The 18,272-nt window shown below is 61.8% G+C and overlaps 2 protein-coding genes across 2 annotated transcripts; one reads left to right on the plus strand and one right to left on the minus strand.

The window, feature by feature from the left end:
• Window positions 1-5,222: 5,222 nt before the first annotated feature.
• On the minus strand, window positions 5,223-6,750 carry LOC139040001 (uncharacterized). Its single transcript, XM_070482188.1, has 3 exons — window positions 6,608-6,750; window positions 6,318-6,533; window positions 5,223-6,209 (listed from the first exon to the last, which is right to left on the minus strand). Exons 1-3 carry the CDS (start codon window positions 6,748-6,750, stop codon window positions 5,366-5,368), a joined length of 1,203 nt encoding a protein of 400 aa, XP_070338289.1. The 3' UTR covers window positions 5,223-5,365.
• Window positions 6,751-6,996: 246 nt separating this feature from the next.
• Window positions 6,997-16,366, plus strand: TBX2 (T-box transcription factor 2). The gene is made up of 7 exons (XM_014856978.3): window positions 6,997-7,634; window positions 8,749-9,016; window positions 9,974-10,120; window positions 11,337-11,413; window positions 11,514-11,677; window positions 12,133-12,770; window positions 14,965-16,366. The coding sequence occupies exons 1-7, from the start codon at window positions 7,240-7,242 to the stop codon at window positions 15,415-15,417; spliced, it is 2,142 nt and encodes a 713-aa protein (XP_014712464.2). The 5' UTR covers window positions 6,997-7,239; the 3' UTR covers window positions 15,418-16,366.
• The last annotated feature ends 1,906 nt before the right edge of the window (window positions 16,367-18,272 follow it).

Here is an 18,272-nt window from a genome sequence, read left to right on the forward strand (position 1 = left end):
AATCCATTCTCCAACCTTCTTGCCTGTTACCAGAGCCAGTGAGTTCTGGGGGCGCCACAGGCCTGGACTCTCCCTGGCTGTGGCAGTCAGGGCCAGTCAAGTCCTTGGCATGTGCTGGTGGGCTACTGTGGGACAAAAGCCTGCTGAAGACTCTGGCCTTCTCTTTGGGACAGGCACCTTGTAACTGCCTCTTTCTTCAAATTCAGAAGGTGGAAGCGTGATCAGGTGAAGGTGGGTCTCTCATGAATCCTGGCTGGAACCTTGGATGACAAGTTCCTGATTTTGTTCCCTACCCTCCTCCCAATTCTGGACCTAAAGTGAATGGAAGGAAGGAGACAGGAGCAGGGGGAGCAAAAATGAGTGTTGAGTAGGAAGGAGACTAATGCTAGCCGTATCCCCCTTCCCTGAGCCCTAGGGGAGGCCTGGGACGATTGAAGGAAACCACTGAGCCAGGTGTGGTTTGGGGTGAAGTTTAATGTAACAGCTGCGGAAGACTTGCATTCACAAACAAGCAGAACTTCCCATCCACCCATCCAGCTGGAGCTGGGGCAGCTCCTGGGGCACCTGCCCCCTTCACGTGCACCCATCGAACCTGGCACATGAGAGAGAAGAGATGTAATCTTCAGTTCTCTCCACCCAATCAATTGGGCATGTTGGGAGAAGGGAGACCTGAATCACATTAGGCTCTGTAGGCTGAGTAGATGGCCCCGCATAGGGTGGCTAAAGCCAGACCCTCCTGCCTGGAAACCTGCAGGGTAAAAAGTCACATGCCAGAGTGAGGCATGCTGGGAACATAAGGGGTCCTGGGCACAGCCAGTGGGGGCTGTGGGATGAGCAACAACTTTTCTCCATTTTGGCTGAATTGGAGACATTGATGTGCCCAGCACAGCCCCTACCTGCAGCCAGAGCAGTTTCAGTCAAAAAGGGACAGGGAAGGGAGTGCCACCAGGCTGCCTATACACAGTGCCCATGACCTGGCTCCTGGGGATGGATTCAGAGCTCTAAGAAAGGTGAGCCCCTCTGAACCCACACTAGGGCACATGGATGGGGCAAAGATGGAGAGCCAGGACCTTTCTCCAACCATGCAGGGAAACGGCTGGCAGCTTAGAGTCAGGAGTCCTCCCTGGCTCAGCCCTTTCCCTCCAGGGGGTGCAAAACAGCTGTGGCCTCCTCCAGTCAGGGAAAGTGATGGGTGAGGGCTGGACTCGCAGGCTGAGCTTGCAGGACAATCTCGTTACTCATCTGCTCGCAGCCAGGACAACTCTTTGAGTATGTGGGGGAAGGGGGAGGATAAGAGAGGCCAGATAAGCTGGCCCCATGGCGGCTGCCACTGGAGCGCAGGTTATCAGAGAGGCCCTGGGCCTGGCCCCCAGCTAATTGGGAAGGTTACGGGCCCTGCCACAGCCTGTAATCAGCTGGAAGTGAGAGCTGGGCCACAGGGTGGGAGACCTTACTGCCCAGTGGCCCTGGAGCAGCCAGCCTCCTATCCTCTAGAGATAACACCCGGGCAATCTCTGCCTCACCCCCAGCAGCCCGAGCAGCCCGCCATGATGGCATCACCCAGGAGGCCATCAAAACATGTATCTAATTGTGACCTGACAGGGTACCTTGAGGAAGCCATCTGACCTCTCTGATTCTCATAGCACCAAGGTACTATGGACTCTCAGTTTAACAGAGGAAAAAATATCTTCATGGCCTGCGAAGAGGCTGATAGGAGCTGGGGTGGCAGCTCAAGAAGGGAGGGCACAGCTCAAGGAGGAAGGGATTGATTTGAGAAAAGGCCCAGTGGTCCCAAGGCACAGGCACTCTGTCAAACACTGGTGTCAGCTCCTCTGGAGGCAAGCAGAGGCCAGCGCAGGCAGCTGCCAGTCAGGGACTGGAAATGGTTTCTCAGTGCTCATGTTTCTGATTTTCACAGATCAGAGAATCTAAAGTAGAAGGTACCTAGGAGAGCACTGTTCGGACCTCATTTTGCAGGTGAGAAGCCTGAGTTCCAGAGAAGGCCAGGGCTTTGCCCAAGGTTACAAAGTCACACAGCTAATCTGCTGACCCCTGTCTGCACCTTGCTGCCTCACATGCCCTGGCCAGTTCCATTTGAGGCCCCGATTCTGTGCTGACCTCCCTGGCCTGTGCCCCCACACAATCAAGGACTCTGATCCCACTCACTCCCATCCCCTACCCCTAAGAGTTTCCAGCTCCAGCCCCTCCCTGACTCTGAAGCTGCTCCCTTGCTCCTGTGTAACTGAGAAGGCAGCCCCCTCCTGCAGACCTAGAACTGGAAACTCTAGGGGCAAAGGGAGAGAGCACCTTGTATGTCTTGTATTCAAAGCAGAGCCCAGCCATGGGCTGGGGCCCTGGAGTCTCATTATTGCCCTGCTGTATGAGCAGGGGTAGCTAGTGGGACATCAATGACATCACCGCCTCTAAGGAGTGGATTCAGCCTTGCTCTCTTTGCAGGTCCCAGGGTCCCATCCCAGCTCTGCCACGGGTAGCTGTGTAGCTGTGTGGCCTCGGGTGAATTACTGCACCTCTGGGCTTCAGGGTCCTCATCTGTAGAGTAGGGGGAGGGGAGCACGCCCTGATGAGAGGAGCAACAAGGCTGAAGCAGGCAAAGAGGAAGCTGCAGGTCAAAAGGCAAAAGGTTGGTTCGAGGCCAGGAGACTGACTGGACAGGCCAGGTAGCACTTCCGCGGGGAAAGGGAGGGCGGTACGGAGCAGCGGGAACCAGGATTGTGGCGCGCTGCCCCCAAGCTGCTCCGGGGAATCCCGGCCAGGCTCCCTGTGAAAGCGTTTCTGAAAGCGAATCAAGAGTCTGGTGAGGCCAGCCCCGCCCCTCTCGCGCAGGTGGGCTGGCCCTAGGGGTCCTTGCTGTGCTTTGCCCCTACTCTCAAGCCACACAGCAGCGTGGCCTGTTCACGCTGCCGCGATCCTAGACACCTACATGCATGACCTCACCCCCGTGCACGTCCATGCACGTCCATGCACATGCAGGTTCACAGATGTGCACCCCACTTTCGCTGAAACCCGGCGTCTCAAGTACCAGCCGCGACCCGCGGACCTCGACCCCAGAGCAACGAATATTCTGGAGCTCCCAGGGTTATGGGATCCCCAAAACTCTGGGGAAGTCGTCCAAAGTCCGGCAGGGACGCGTTCTTGGTTGCCGGCCGGCCGAGTGACCTCGCCCTCAGGTGCAGAGCGACGCCCCTCGAGGGCCAGAGCAGCCAGGCTGGCCATCGCCTTCGCATCAGCCTAGAAGACTGGGGAATGGCCCACAAAAGCCTTGGCTGCCCAGACACTTCCCGGGACCTAAGCGGAAGAAGTGGCCCCACCGCCCGTCCTGGCGCAAGACTGGGGCCACAACGCGGCCGGCCGGGAAGAGGTCGTGCCTCCCGCTCTCCCCGCGCGCGCCGCGCCCCCCCCCATCCTAGCCACTTGGCCCGACCCTGCGCGGGGTAATTGGGTCGGGAGGGAGGCGACGGGCGGGCGGCGACTCCAGAGAGACTGCGTGCCTGTCAGCCGCAATTTGTGTAAGTGGACGGGACAGGCCGGGCCGCTGCGGGCCGGGGTCATCGAGGCTGCGGCCCCCACCCCAGCCAGACCCGGGACCGCGGGGGAGCCGGCCCGGCAGCTAAACGGGGCTGGCTGGCGCCAAGGCTCCGGGAGGCGCGGGTCCGGCAGGGAAGCCGGAGATGGGAAGCAACTCTGTCTGTCTGCCCCCTCCTCCTGCTCCTGCATACACACACAACACGCCAAGACGGGGACGGACGCACCCAGTGGCACCTCCACTGCTGGTCACACGTGTTGGGCCACACACGTCACCCGAGCTTAGCCCGGCACGCTCAAATACGACCGTGCACTTAGTACCAGTCTCACGACAGCGCCCGGTTTCCCAGACGGACGTCCCCTCTTCCTCACGACGAAACATCCTCAAGCCATCCTCGCGGGCGCACGCAGATCCACACCCAGTCACACCGACCACAGACACCTGCGGGGACCAACCCGGGGAAGGCCCTAGCAGTGGCTCTTGACCCCGCGAAAGGTTACGGGGCCAGGGACGGACCAGCAGCCCCCCAGACTCAGGACCGCGGCCCCACCCGGCCCAGGCACCTCCGCCCGATTTCCTTGTTGCGGGAAGCGCGGAGCGCACTGAGCGCGCGCAAAGGGCCGGAGGCCGGGAGGCCCGCGCCCGCCAGACGCCCGGGCCCAGGACCGCCAGGGAGAGGGAGGGGCGGCTGAGCGCGCGTCCCCCGCCCGTCTGCGGGGCCCGGCCGATGCGAAGTGACAGGGGCCGGAGCTTTGTTGTGGAGCCTCGGCCGCCTGGCGCCAGCCGCCCCCGCCCGTGCCCTCCCCCTCCAGCCCCGGGCGGCTCGCGAGGCGCCCCCCGGGGCCTCTTAAAGAGACACGCACTCTCTGCCCCAGGGACCCCCCAGGGGCGCCTGTTCCCGGGAAGGGGAAGAGGGGTAGACCCAGGTGGGGGGAGGGGCTGAGCAGGAGCTGGGCGCCGGACGGCGCCGCTCCGGGGCAGCCTGGGCCTCTCATGCGCCGGTTTTCCGTGAACCAAGGATTTTCCTCGCTGGAGAGTTTGGCTGGGGGATAGATTCAAAATACTGAGGGCGGCTGTAGCAGGACCTTGGGTTGGTTGCGGGATAGCGGGGCAGGGCAGACGGTGAGGGCCCGGCCCGGAAAGAGCCTGTGGCCACCGGAGGGCAGGTCCGTAGCCCAGTGGCTGTGGCCAGGTGGCATAGTGATTCCCAGATGCAGCCGCTGCACCGTTGCCACGGGGGTTCTTGGGCAAACAACCCAGGCCAGTGTGTTTCAAACTCTCCGGGCCTTGGACCCCTGACCAGCTACGGACGTTTCCCAGGAAAATGTCCAAATGGTACACATTTATGTGTACACACTTTTGCTAGTACGAAAGTATGTGTACACACGACTTTGCAAATGTATTCACGGATTCCCAGGTCCATACCCGGATTCCCGGCTAAGGAACACTGCTCTGGCTATTATCTGGTCACCTCACAGACTGAGCAAACCTGTCCACACACGTCCTTCCCTGAAGGGGCCACATTCCGCCTAAGATGGAGCCGGCAGGACTTTGCCTGTGCAAAGCTGCAACGGATCCTGCCCCGGCTGCGTACACTGCGCAGCGCGGAGTCGAAGATTCGTTCTGGACAGAGAGGAGGCACTAAGAGAGGAGCCACCCAGCCGAGAGCGAGGTCGGGAAGTAAAACCCTGCGGGGGCGGCGCCCATTTGCGCGCTGGGAAGGGGAGATGCGAGAGCGCCTGGGCCCCTCGGAAAAGTAGAAAAAATGTCTCCGAGGCCAAACCGCTCGGGCTGGTCCCGAACTCGCACTACCCGGGGCCATCAGGCTTCACATGCCAGGTCCAAGTGTGCGACAAGGTGCCCTGGGCCTGGGTGCGCGCAGCGGATGGGCAGGGTTGCCTGGGTCACTGTCGGATGTGGACTGCAAGCGCCCACCACGCGGGCACAGGGCCCGCACCGGCCGAACTCACCCGCACTTGTATTGGTTGTGCGGGCAGGAGAGTCACCCATGTCTAGTGCGTGGTCCGTCTTGTCCTTCGGAACGCGACCGCCAGAAATCAGTCCGAGTGTCAGCGCCCGAGCCGGATTCAAGGCAGGTGTGTGGCTGCTTCTCTTTCTGGGTGCACGCCTTAAGTCGCAGCTCCCGCTGCGCACAGAGGGCACCACCACACTGGGCGCGAAGCACACAAATACGCACACACATACACACCGCGGGGGCGGGGGATGAATATTGGGGCTGCCCGAGAACGAAGATTGATTGTGGAGAGCGGGGAGGGGTTCAACTACAGGTGCGCACAGACACTCCGACCCCCACACTCGTCCCTCCCCACTACTGACCCTGGTGGACGTGCGCTGCCGAGAGCCGGAAAGAAACTCTAAGAAAGTGGCGGAGAGTGGAGAGAGGATGCCGGTGTTTAGGATGAGGGAGACTTGTGTCTCCGGTACCGGATGCGGCGAAAATTCGTTGGGTTGCGGGTCAAGAATGCGAGGGCCGGCATCAGCCCGCGCCGTGCCACCCTGCGCCCGGCGGAAGGGGCGCTCACCTCCCCAGTCCAAGGACCCGCTCTCCAGACCGTCGGAGGGCTCGGGACTGGGTCGGGGCCGCAGACAGACACTGGGCTGAGTCCAGAGCTTGCCCGGAACTCCAGGTTCCTCCTGAGTCTTCCTGTGAGGGGAGGCGCGGGCTAGGGGGTCCCCGCGTTTCCCGAGTGCAAGGCCGCGTCCCGCTCCCGCCCACGCCGGCCCCACAGGGCTCTGTCACGACTCCACTCACCGGCTCCCGCCACCTGGTTTCCGCTCCGGGACCTCGGCCGCCCGCGCCTCCCGACTCGCCCGCCCACCGGCCTCTCTTTCCAGCGCCCGAAGCCTCCCTCCGGAGAGCAGGGGCCCCGGGCGGCGCCGCGGCCGGGAGCGGGGTCGGAGGCCAAGCTGGGGCGCGGGCCAGAGCGGCCGGGCGGCCAGGCGCGGGAGAAGGAGGGCGCCCCCTCTCCTCTCGGGGCCGTGTCAATGCTTTGCACTTGGGGCCAGCGTGCGGCTGGGGGTCCTTCCCCAGGGCCCTGGAACCCGGGCGCCCCCGCCTCAGGCCCTTTCGGTGGGTCGGGTCGGCCCGCCGCGCTTTCGCGTCCGGGCGCAGGCAGCCGCGGGCGCGGGCAGCGAGGTGGGGGCCGGGGCAGGGGGAGGGGTCTCGGGGCCCGCTGGCCCGTCATTGGTTAATATTTTATTCTGTTGACATGTTTTCTTACTGCTGAGGCTTCCGACACCTTCTCCCCGGCCCCCCCTCCCGGCCGGAGCTTGGCCTGAGCTGTCAAAACCCCGCCCCCGGAGACCCACAATTGGTCCAAAAAGCGTAAAATCAGCAATCAAGGGGGGCCTGGCTCGTTAGCGCAGGGGATCCGAGCAGGGCAGGACATGTGAGATAGTCACAGTTTTCCAGAGATCACGACAAGATCTAACCAGTCGCGCGTGGTCCCCGGCGCCGGAGCGGGCCAGCCCAGCCCAGCCCAGCGCAGAGCCCCCGCCGCCCCCGCGCCCAGAGCCGCGCGCCCAGAGCCGTGCGCCGGACGGGGAGCAGGGAGGAACCGCCGCCGCGCTTGCCACCCGGGTCGCCCTTCCTCCGCTCGCGCCGCCGCCCGGGCCGGGGGTCCGAGCCGCGCGCCCCCGGCCCCGGCCCCCGGGCGCCTGGGCCGGATGTCCCAATGAGAGAGCCGGCGCTGGCGGCCAGCGCCATGGCTTACCACCCGTTCCACGCGCCACGGCCGGCCGACTTCCCCATGTCTGCCTTCCTGGCGGCGGCGCAGCCCTCCTTCTTCCCGGCGCTCGCACTGCCGCCGGGCGCGCTGGCCAAGCCGCTGCCCGACCCAGGCCTGGCGGGGGCGGCGGCCGCGGCAGCCGCGGCGGCGGCGGCGGCCGAGGCGGGGCTGCACGTCTCGGCACTCGGCCCGCACCCGCCCGCCGCGCATCTGCGCTCACTTAAGAGCCTGGAGCCCGAGGACGAGGTGGAGGACGACCCCAAGGTGACGCTGGAGGCCAAGGAGCTGTGGGACCAGTTCCACAAGCTGGGCACCGAGATGGTCATCACCAAGTCCGGGAGGTAGGGCGGTCGGCTGGCCGGCGGGCGCGCGGGCGGGCGGGCTCGGGGACCCGACAGCACTGACCAGCGCCGAGCCCGCCGCTCGCTGCTCCCGGCTCCAGCCCCCGCGCCACGTTTAGCTCCCACAGACAACCAAGTTGATTTTCTCATTTGGCACCGAGCGATTTTTTAAAAACTAAAATATCAAAATCGCCCGAATGAACTAAAAAGAAAATATGCTCTTAAAGAATAGTCCCAACCGTTCTACGTCCCAAAGCGAAGAGGCCCCGCGGCTCGGCCCTGGCGGGTCTCGGAGGTCTTGGCTGCAACTCCAAAGCCCCGCGGCCTCGCTCTGCTGCCTCTTGGTCTGACTCGGAGCCCCAGGGACATGCAGCGTCTCCTGGACTCTCCTCCGACCCTGCAGCCCAGAATGGGACTCGCACCCCGCTAGGCCCAGGCTGGCCTGCTGGGTTCCCGCTGGCCGCTCTGTTCCCGGCAGCGAGCCCCGAGCCGGCCTAGGCGCAGCCTGACCGGGCCGGGATCCTGGTCCTGGCTGAGGAGCAAGGAGCTCCGGACGCACACTCCGCCCCAGGCCTTAAAGCCAGAAGGAAACCACAGTCCCCAAACCCTCCATCCTTCCACTCAGCCACCGAGAATCCAGGCCTCAGGCTCACCCTCTTCCCCCGAACTTCAGGGTCAGGGTTCTGTTCGGCGCTGTAACCCAGTTCCCCAAACAAACATCCTCCGAATTTATTTCTGGGAGCTTCAGTCTTAAGTGGGTATACTCCCGAAACTATTTTCGGGGAGATTCAAGAGAAGCGGGTATATTTCTAGAGGGCCTGGATTTCTTTCCTGGACATAGGCTTTCATCTCAGATGAGGGAGAAAGAGGGTCACCAGATCTGAGCATGGGACCACTAGGAAGCCTTATAATAAGAGAGGGTCTGACAGGCAGAAACGGTATCTCCCAGGAGTAACAACCACAGGTGGGGTCTCCCAGGCAGTAATAAGGGGGCAGAACAGCGACAACAGGGAAACACAGACGGGGAAGCTCCAGGCAGTGGTGGTGTCCGTGCAGACTGCCCTCCGATACAGAGCCGGGTCCCATGGCGTCTCCCCCTTTCCCTTCCTCGCAGGCGGATGTTTCCTCCCTTCAAGGTTCGAGTCAGCGGCCTGGACAAGAAGGCCAAATACATTCTGCTGATGGACATTGTGGCCGCTGATGATTGCCGGTATAAATTCCACAACTCTCGCTGGATGGTGGCAGGCAAGGCCGATCCAGAGATGCCCAAACGCATGTACATCCACCCAGACAGCCCGGCCACGGGAGAGCAGTGGATGGCCAAGCCTGTGGCCTTCCACAAGCTGAAGCTGACCAACAACATTTCCGACAAGCACGGCTTCGTGAGTGCAGGGCAGGTGTGGGGATGGGGGTGGGAGACTGCGCACCTGGGACTGCGGGGAGGGGGGTTTGGGGGGGCAGCCAAGGCGACAGGATAGCTGGCTGAACCCCCAGAGTGCCCCTGGCCGGGTTACTGCCCTGTGGCCTCTGCCGGCTGGGTTTGAGCCCAAAGAGCTCTGCTCTGCCAGCCGGGGGAATGTGGGGTGGGCTGGTGAGCTCCAGGCTGTTCATATCCTCGGCTTGGAAGGCCTTCGAAACCCCTTCCTAGAGTCCAGCAGGAGGCAGGTGTTGCCGGGACTCCATCTGCAGCCCCTGGGCTTTAGGCGCTGAGCTTGGAAGACCTGCCCACGACTTCAGCTTGTCCTCACCCTTCCCCAAGACCGGTGTCCCCATCCCTCTCCCCAAACTAGGAGACTTGAAAGTTAAACCAGCCCCCTCCACACCCTCTCTGAGGCTCCCTTCCCTCCTCCAGCAGGCAGATGCCCTGCCAGGAGGAGGGAGTTTGGGAGCGCTCTCTCTTTCTGCCTGAGCCGGGGCCCCAGAGAATCGGAGGGGGGAGTTGATGGGGCAAAAAGGACTGCCTATTCGGAGGAAGAGCAGTCAGTGAGCATTCCTTAGGTTCCAATCATCTCTCCATGAGGTTACTAGGGGCTTAGCAGTGACCCCAGGAAGAGAGATTGAGTGGAGTCGCAGGGGTTTTTATTTTATTTGTGTTTTCAACTGGGGTAATTTTTTTTTAATGGAGAGAGAAACTGTGATAAAGAAAACTGAGAGGAAAATATAGGAGAAAGAGAAATACATGCGAGTAAAAGAGAAGAGAAGATAGGAGAAAAGAGCGGAGGGTTGGGGGTGGAGAAGGCAAAACCACGAGAGAGATGGAAAGAGGCCGGGTCCCCAGAGAGTAGAAATGCTCCGGCCAAAGCCTGGGGGCTGCCAGCTGACCCCCGCCCTCCCCGCAGACCATCCTGAACTCCATGCACAAGTACCAACCGCGTTTCCACATCGTGCGAGCCAACGACATCCTGAAGCTGCCCTACAGCACCTTCCGCACCTACGTGTTCCCCGAGACCGACTTCATCGCGGTCACTGCCTACCAGAACGACAAGGTGCGCGGGGCGGGCGGTGGGCCCAGCCTCTGCACCGATGCCCTCCCGCAAGTGCAGGCTCCAACCCCGCACTCACGCCTTCCCGCAGCCCCCGCCCCCGCCCCGCGCCCTCACAGTCCACTCTCCAGCACCGAGTCTTGCATCTGTAACCACAGCACCCACCGAAATCCCCCAGGCTCCCTCCCAAGCCCGCGACACGTACGCACAGGCTCCCCCGGGCGGGCGCGCGGACAGCTGGGCGCTCGTTGGGCTAGGGATGTTTACTTAGCAATTAGCAGAGACTCCGGGTCCGCGCTGACATTTTTACATTTTATTCGTTTATTTCTTGGCTCAGGGATGGGAATTTAAATGAAGAGAGGGCTCCCGAGGCATTCTGCTCAGGCTCTCCCGACGCTAGGAACCCGGGGCCCAGTTTTCACTCTTCCGGGGGAGCCAGGGGGCGGGACAGGTGACACAGCCCCCCAAAGCACCCCCCTCTGGGTCTGTCCAGGCCCGGGACCCCTTGGAGGTGCTTAGAGACTTCTCTTTCAAGCGGAAGGGCTTTTTCTGCTTGCTGCCTTTCTACACCCTCTCTGGAGGGACAGAGCACCACCCCACTAGGCCGGTACCTATGTGTACCACTCTCTGGTGAAGGAGAGTGTCCGAGTGTGCTGGTGGGGGTTCTTTCTGTCTTTGTGAACCGATGTGTCTGCGCGGGTACTTGTGAACCATTTGGGGCGCCTGGCATACGTGTGGAGGCGTGTGAATTCGTTTGGTTTCCGTGAGCACTTGTTTTATCTGTGTGTACTCGTGTGTGCGCGGGCCCGTGAGTGTGATTTGTCTTTGCGTGTGTCTGGGGACGTGCGTGCGCTGTGCTGTCTCTCTGCGCGCCTGCTCAGGTGCCGGGTTTGTTTAACCTGAGTGACCGCATGGACCTGTGTTCGTGCTTGGGCAGATTTCGATTCTGTGCGCACAGCTTTGGGCCTGTGTGTGCAAGTTGAGGGATTATGCCTCGAATAAAGTTTTTAGAGGAGGAGAGACCCTGTCGCTTTCCGAGAGGCCCGCCTGCCGGCCTCACCTCATCCTTCCGGCTCCGAGCGTCCCATCCCAGGCGGCGGGTACCAAGTGGACACAGCCCGGACTCTCCTCTGGGCCGGTAGCCGCCAACATCGGGGTGCCCCAGGCCAGGCTGGGAGAGCCGTATCCTGACCTGGCGCCGCCCCCTCGGTCCCCGCAGATCACGCAACTGAAGATTGACAACAACCCTTTTGCCAAGGGCTTCCGGGACACCGGGAACGGCCGGCGAGAGAAAAGGTGAGGGGTGCGCGGGACCGCCCTGAGGCGGGTGCCGCGGGGAACAGGGCGTGGGGATGTGCACGGTCCCCTCTGACCTGCTCCCTCGGATCGTCCCCAGGAAGCAGCTGACGCTGCCGTCTCTGCGCTTGTACGAGGAGCACTGCAAGCCCGAGCGCGACGGTGCCGAGTCGGATGCCTCATCTTGCGACCCTCCCCCAGCGCGGGAACCGCCACCCTCCCCAGGGGCAGCGCCTAGTCCACTGCGCGTGCACCGGACCAGAGGTGAGGTTCGGGCGTTCTGATCAAGGGGAAGGGGGAGGGGAGGGTCGCCTCAGGGCGCCTGGTTGGCCCTTTGCTCAGCGTCCAACTAATCGGAAGGCCTGGGGGAAGCGACAGCAGTGTGTCTGCGATGGGCCTTCCAACCCAGGACCCCCTGTGGGGACGGTCCTTGGTTCCCAGAAGATCTGGCTGGACTCCGAACGAGGTCCCTGGCTCTGTGTGACTCTGTGGCAGTAGTTTCTTTACAGGGCTCAGTTTCTCCCACAGTAAAAAAGGGGTCTTGGATTAGGTGACCCGCAGCTGCCCCTAGCCCGACGAGGCCCTAGAAGCTCCTCCGGCTTGGCCTCCCTGCGAGCGGGCCTTCCCAAGTCTCCCTCACGTAGCCCAGACCCCGGGAGAGGCTTCGCGTCTGGCCCTTCCTGGGCTCCTGCGACTCCGCGCGTCCTCTCTCCCCGCAGCCGAGGAGAAGTCGTGCGCCGCCGACAGCGACCCGGAGCCCGAGAGGCTGGGCGAGGAGCGCGCGGGGCCGGCGCTAGGCCGCAGCCCGGCCCTGGACGGCGGCGGCTCCCCGCGCCTCCCCGAAGTTGAGCGCGCGCGGGAGCGGCGCAGCCCGGAGAGGGGCAAGGAGCCGGCCGACAGCGGCGGGGATGGCCCGTTCGGCCTGCGGAGCCTAGAGAAGGAGCGCGGCGAAGGCCGGCGGAAGGACGAGGGGCGCAAGGAGGCGAGCGAGGGCAAGGAGCCCGGCCTGGCGCCGCTGGTGGTGCAGACAGACAGTGCGTCCCCCCTGAGCGCCGGACACCTGCCAGGCCTGGCTTTCTCTGGCCACCTGCACGGGCAGCAGTTCTTTGGGCCGCTGGGGGCCGGCCAGCCGCTCTTTCTGCACCCGGGACAGTTCGCCATGGGCCCCGGAGCCTTCTCCGCCATGGGCATGGGTCACCTGCTGGCCTCGGTGGCGGGCGGCGGCGGCAATGGCGGAGGCGGTGGGCCCGGGACCCCCACCGGGCTGGACGCAGGCGGGCTGGGCCCCGCGGCCAGCGCGGCAAGCACCGCCGCGCCCTTCCCGTTCCACCTCTCCCAGCACATGCTGGCATCTCAGGTAAGGCCTGTGATCTGGGGGCAGCACGATGGAGGGAGGAGGAGTGAGGTGGGCGGCTGAGGCGGGCATGCACTTGAGGGTGCCATAGGTACTCAGAGCTTCTAGCCTGGAGGACTCCGTCCTGGGGAGACCGGATGGACACTCCATGACACCTAGGTTCGGGGAGACTAAGCCTGTAAAGGCCAGGTCTGGCCAGAGTGCTGCTTCTGACTCCTGTGTGACCTTGGGCAAGTCCCTGAGCCTTTTGGGGCCTGTTTCCTTCCCTGTAACCCCAGCACAGAGTGAGGCACCCATCAGACTCTTCCGCTCTGACACACTGGGGCTGCTCCTGGCTTTTGTGAAGTCTGCTTTCCTGGCCTTAAGACATTTTTCCTGGGAACAAAGACCCTTGGCTCACTGTCAGTCCCTGAAAGGCTAAGGTGGCTGGACAAAGGGAGCAGGAAGATTTGCAATATTTTCTAGACAATTGACCACCAAAATGACCCACCTCCCAGATGCCTCTGGCCCCTTTTAGGCCCCCCAGGAAGTCCTCTGGCCTGCCAAAGGACAGACTGTTCCTTCCCCCACCTTAGGTCTCCCAACTTCCCCAGCCAAACATCTCAGGGAAGAGGGGCTCAGTCCCCCAGGCCCAGGCTGAAATTCTGAGCTCTCAGGGGAGAGTTTATGAAACTGCGGCCAGCAGCAAACTAAGGAGATCCGATGGGCAGAGCGGCCTCTTTGGTTGCTTGGGTGGAATATTCCCTGTGGAAAAATTTGGATTCTCTTCATTCATTTTCTTCCCTCTGAGGTTTCTGGCAAATTGAACCCTTGAGATCTTATCTTAAGGGAAGGAAAACCGGAGTTCAGGTCTGAGAAGGCTCCTTTCGTTTAGAAGCAAATATTTTCAAAGTGGGGGAGGAGGTTCTGAAATGAGTTTTAAACAGAGCTCAGTGTGGGGGGTGTGTGGAGTGAGTGTTCAAGGCACTAACATCACATGTCTGGGGCTCTGAGCTGGCAAGGAAGCCTCTGGAAAATAGAGTTCAGGGCCTAGAAGCTTAATCTGCCCCCTTGGTTCTGTGTGTATGTGAATGCCTCCTCCCCAACAAATTCTGATAATAAGCAGGGGCATCACTGAGGCCATGGGGAAGTCAGGGCTTCTAGACACAGCCTGGTCAACAGGTGCAAGGCCAGGGTGAGAGTACCCAGTACTCAGGAGGCATCACTTGGTATACTACTGGTGGTTAAGTTCTCAAGCCGTCGTAGCCTGCCCTGGCCATCAGATAGAGCCAAATTCTGTGAGATCTGAAGCCTCCCTCCTTCCTCCTGACGTGAGATGCCAGGTCTGAATGCCCAGTAGGGCTTGACCTTCTCAGGAAGGATATTTTCTCATTCCTGACTAAGCTACTTCTTTCCTTCTCCCTGCCTGAGCCAGGCCTGAGGCCTGGAAGCCCAGCACTGTCAGTTCCCTGCCCTCCTCCCCATACCCACATACTCTGGGGAGTGAGCCATTATCTCAAAGGTCAGATAATCCAAAAGTCGGGCTTCATGGACTCAGGCAGTGTTTATCCAGGGTTTCCTGGCTACTGTGCTCTCCACAGGCAGAGATTTTGCATTCCTTCCTCAGCTGCCACTGAGGTGCCGCCAGGAGTTCTTTGTAGAATAGTCAGACCAGTTTATAAACTGATTGGCATCTGTGCCCTTCTCCTGGCCCAGGCAGGAGACCTCTGAGCAGGTGGACAGGTAGAGGGAGAATTTTTAAAGCTCCTCCCCCAGCCTGTGCTTCCTCAGCCCCTCCGAGCACCTGCAGATAGAAGGGCAGGGGAGAGACACTCTTTTAAGTAACCAGAACCTCCCAAGACAGCCAACCCTGCCTGCTCGCCACCTGGCCCCATGCCTGCCCGCTTTCCTCCCTCTAGGTCTTTGCCCATGCTAGTTCAGCCACCTGGAATGTCCTTCCCTCACTCCTACTGTAAGACCTGGCACAGAGCTGGATGGCACCAGGCCTGTGTATCATAACCTTCTAACTGGGTCTGGCCATAGACTGGCTCATGCCTACCTCTGCTGCTGCGGGTTATGGTTACATCAGCTCTGGTCTTATATTCCTAAAACAGTAGGGCAAGGATTCCCAGCTGTAGCACCACCCCCAGCACCCAGCCTCCCCTCAGGAACGCCTTAGACAGGATGCCTAATCCTTGTTTCGTTCTGTTTCTTCCAGGGAATCCCAATGCCCACTTTCGGAGGCCTCTTCCCCTACCCCTACACCTACATGGCAGCTGCTGCGGCAGCGGCCTCCGCTTTGCCAGCTACCAGTGCTGCGGCTGCCGCCGCTGCCGCCGCTGGCTCCCTATCCCGGAGCCCCTTTCTGGGCAGTGCCCGGCCCCGCCTGCGCTTCAGCCCCTACCAAATCCCGGTCACCATCCCGCCTAGCACTAGCCTCCTCACCACTGGGCTGGCGGCGGAGGGCTCCAAGGCTGTGGGAGGCAACAGCCGGGAGCCTAGCCCGCTGCCCGAGCTGGCTCTCCGCAAAGTGGGGGCACCGTCCCGCGGCGCCCTGTCCCCCAGCGGCTCAGCCAAAGAGGCGGCCAGTGAACTGCAGAGCATCCAGAGACTGGTGAGTGGGCTGGAGAGCCAGCGAGCCCTCTCCCCCGGCAGGGAGTCGCCCAAATGAGGGAGCTGCCCAGCTCCTCTGCTGCCACGCAGGCCTCCCGGGCTGTCTGCCCCTGCTGCTTGGGACGTGTACAGCACAGAATGGGTATTTATTTAAATAAAGGAGCAAAAGCGGGCTGGAGCAGCCGGAATAGAGCCCCAACCAGCCAGCCGGGGCCTGGGACACTTCCCTGGGCCTCACAAGGAATCCGGCTGCGGGGAACACAGTCGCCTTGGAGCCACTGGACTCGGTCCAGATCTGCTCCAGTGTCAAGGTGGCATGGGCCGGGGGCCTCTCCAGGTGCTCCGCCGCTGTGGGGAGGCCTCATCCCGGGCCCAGCGGTCTCTTCGGGAACCCAAAGGTGTAGGGGTCAGTGGTGAGAGCTTCGGAGGGAGCCCCAGAGCCGCTAGCCTCGGGCATGGACCGCTTGAGGATCTGGGGTGAGGGATGCTGGGGTCAGTGAAGACTGGTCAGTGCAGCCTTGAGCAGGGAGGGACCTGTTCTTTTAGTCTTCCCACAGGAGACAGGCGCCTCTCCCACCCCTGGGTCAGCGGAGGGAGTGGCACTTTTGTCTTGAGTCCCCAGGGAAAAAAAGATATTTATGAAATAAATGGTAATTTGTGTAAATAAGCTTTAAGGTTCACAGAATATGCAAATTGGTATTAATTTATTCAAAGGTGTACATTGCTGTGTACATAATATTTAGAGATTAACTCATAGCATTTAATTTTTTTTTTCATTTTACATGAGCATCTATATTGTACAGGGCTGGGAGGCGGGGGCGTCCTTGACTGCGGGAGAAGGCCCCGACCCCCAGAGGAGCTACCACCCTGCCAGCCCCTCGGCCCCTCCGCCCGGGCTTTGCTCGCCCGGCTCGCGGGCTCCACCTCAGGTTTTCACTTTTCGCTTCGGAGCGAGACGAAACGACAAAAACGCGAGAAAACAATAAAACGCTACAATGCGAAGTGAACCGCGCTGTGCGCTCTGTGGGCTGCGCGGGGCTGGGGCGCAGCAAGCGCGGAAGGAGGACTGGAGGCGGGGACAAAAGATCGGGCGTCCCCCGCGCGGCGGCAGCTGCACCCCAGGGGTCGCAGCACCGCTGGGGCCACGGGCGGAGCTGCGAGGCCGGGCGGCGCCGGCGCGGACCGCGGGCTGGGCCAGGAGGCGCCGAGCCACCTCGAGTACCCCGCGCTCCCAGCGCGGGTCGCGTCCCAGGCTGGCGGCCGGGCTCCCTCTGCTGGCCACTAGCCTCAGTCGGACGCTCCAGCCACTCCGCGCCTGGACTCCAGGCTCCCTGTCTGGGGCACCATGGTGGAAACGAACCACGTTTAGTGCCTCTGGGTAGGTGGGGCTGGTAAGATGCTCCCTGCTCCCTCTCTCCCTTCCGAGGAGGGCTTTGGTCGTGGTCCCCCAAATACTACGAATCCTAGAATCCTTTTTCACCACTCTGCCTCCTGAACCTCAAAAACAAACATTCTGTGTCAGGGCTGTTGACTAGAGTGGCAAAGTCTAGCCTGAAAATTCTCCCGTGTAGCTCATCTAAATCTCTCTTGGGGCTTTGGGGCGTGTGGGTCAATAGGCTGTTTCCTTTCCTGCCTCACTTTCCCCCTGTATAATAATGGGCTCGGTTGGAGGGTCTCTCTGGGAGTCCCACTGTCAAGTCTCCATCAGGCCTGTCTTTCCCCGAGACCCACTCCTGTAAGGACGGCTGCCTCCTGCCCCCATCCGGTGAGCTCTCAAGGGCGGCATCTCTCTCCTCTGCATCCAGCCAACAGGTGTCTCCAGCCCCAAATCCTAGCAGTGGGAAAGGGTGGGAGATGAGCGGGCTCTCCTTCAACCTACTCCTGGGTCTGTCTGTCAGTGAGCCCCCCACCTCCTTCCCCGTTCTCTCCTCTATTTCTTGAGGATCCATGACGCCCTGGCCGAGTATGCTGCCCACCTTGGGTACTTTGAGGGGCGGGAGGTGCTGGCCTCCAATTCACCAGGAATACCAGTGATGGTGAGATGGAGGAAGGGTAAAAGTGGAGGTGGAATTGACGGTATCCGGACCTCCAAAGGCCCAGAAACATTCGTGGGCTGACTCATTTGCAAGGACAGAGAACCAGGTTCGCCTCTTCCAGGGAGGGAGCTGGCCCCAGGCCGCGCTGAATTCGGCGAGGGGCTCGGCCAGCGTACGAGTGAGAGGGCGCAAAAGACTCTGTCCCAGCCCCGGGAGGGTGGGCTCCGGCTTCCCTGCCTCTGATCGTTGGGAGGGCAGGACAGTGAAGCGGCAGTCCAGGAACGGGGTGGGCAGAGAGGCCCCTTTCTCAGTTCGAATAGAATCTCTCGTGGACAGTGTGCTTATTCGAGGTTGCTTTGGGCTAAAAATGCCTCTAAAATTCGAAGAACAGGGGCATTTCTTTCCGCTTCTCACTGTCAGCACGTCTAGGAAGGAGAGTTGGGAAGAGGCGGCGGGTTTACGGCAGCCTGCGGAGCGGGATGCTGACACCAGGGGGCAGCACCGACCTGGAGCCGCGGGAGGGGCCGTGGGCAGAGCGGGGAAGCCGCGGAGGGCGGCTGCAAAGGACGGGTAGGCCGTCCCTGCTGAAGCACCCCGGGTGCGCTGGAGTGATACTCCAGGGCCTCGAGAGGCCCCGGGCCCCGAGTGCGTCTTGGAGAGTCGTCGCCCCTTTGCCCCGCCTCCCGCCGCGCACGTTCCCTCCCGCAGTCTCCCTCGCAGCGCTCCGCTGGGTCCCAGCTGCGAGCCTGAGTTCGGCTGCGGGAACCGCGTGGCCGGCAGCAGAGCCTTGTCCCAGACAAAGGCCAGGCCGCTCCCTGGCCCAATTAAGCCACCCGCCTCCCGGCCCTCATTGTTCCCGGGGTCGCCAATTAGCCCA

This window comes from Equus asinus, chromosome 13, assembly GCF_041296235.1.
Source record: "Equus asinus isolate D_3611 breed Donkey chromosome 13, EquAss-T2T_v2, whole genome shotgun sequence".
Taxonomy (NCBI): Eukaryota; Metazoa; Chordata; class Mammalia; order Perissodactyla; family Equidae; genus Equus; species Equus asinus.

Excerpts from the sequence above, each read along its gene's own strand:
- LOC139040001 (XM_070482188.1), bottom strand. The coding sequence starts at position 6,750 with ATGACGGGCCAGCGGGCCCCGAGACCCCTCCCCCTGCCCCGGCCCCCA. Across the intron at positions 6,534-6,607 it reads CCTGAGGCGGGGGCGCCCGG|GAGAGGGGGCGCCCTCCTTC; the intron begins GTTCCAGGGCCC and ends CGGCCCCGAGAG. Across the intron at positions 6,210-6,317 it reads AAACCAGGTGGCGGGAGCCG|GAAGACTCAGGAGGAACCTG; the intron begins GTGAGTGGAGTC and ends CTCCCCTCACAG.
- TBX2 (XM_014856978.3), top strand. The coding sequence starts at position 7,240 with ATGAGAGAGCCGGCGCTGGCGGCCAGCGCCATGGCTTACCACCCGTTC. Across the intron at positions 10,121-11,336 it reads CTGCCTACCAGAACGACAAG|ATCACGCAACTGAAGATTGA; the intron begins GTGCGCGGGGCG and ends CGGTCCCCGCAG. Across the intron at positions 11,678-12,132 it reads GCGCGTGCACCGGACCAGAG|CCGAGGAGAAGTCGTGCGCC; the intron begins GTGAGGTTCGGG and ends CTCTCCCCGCAG.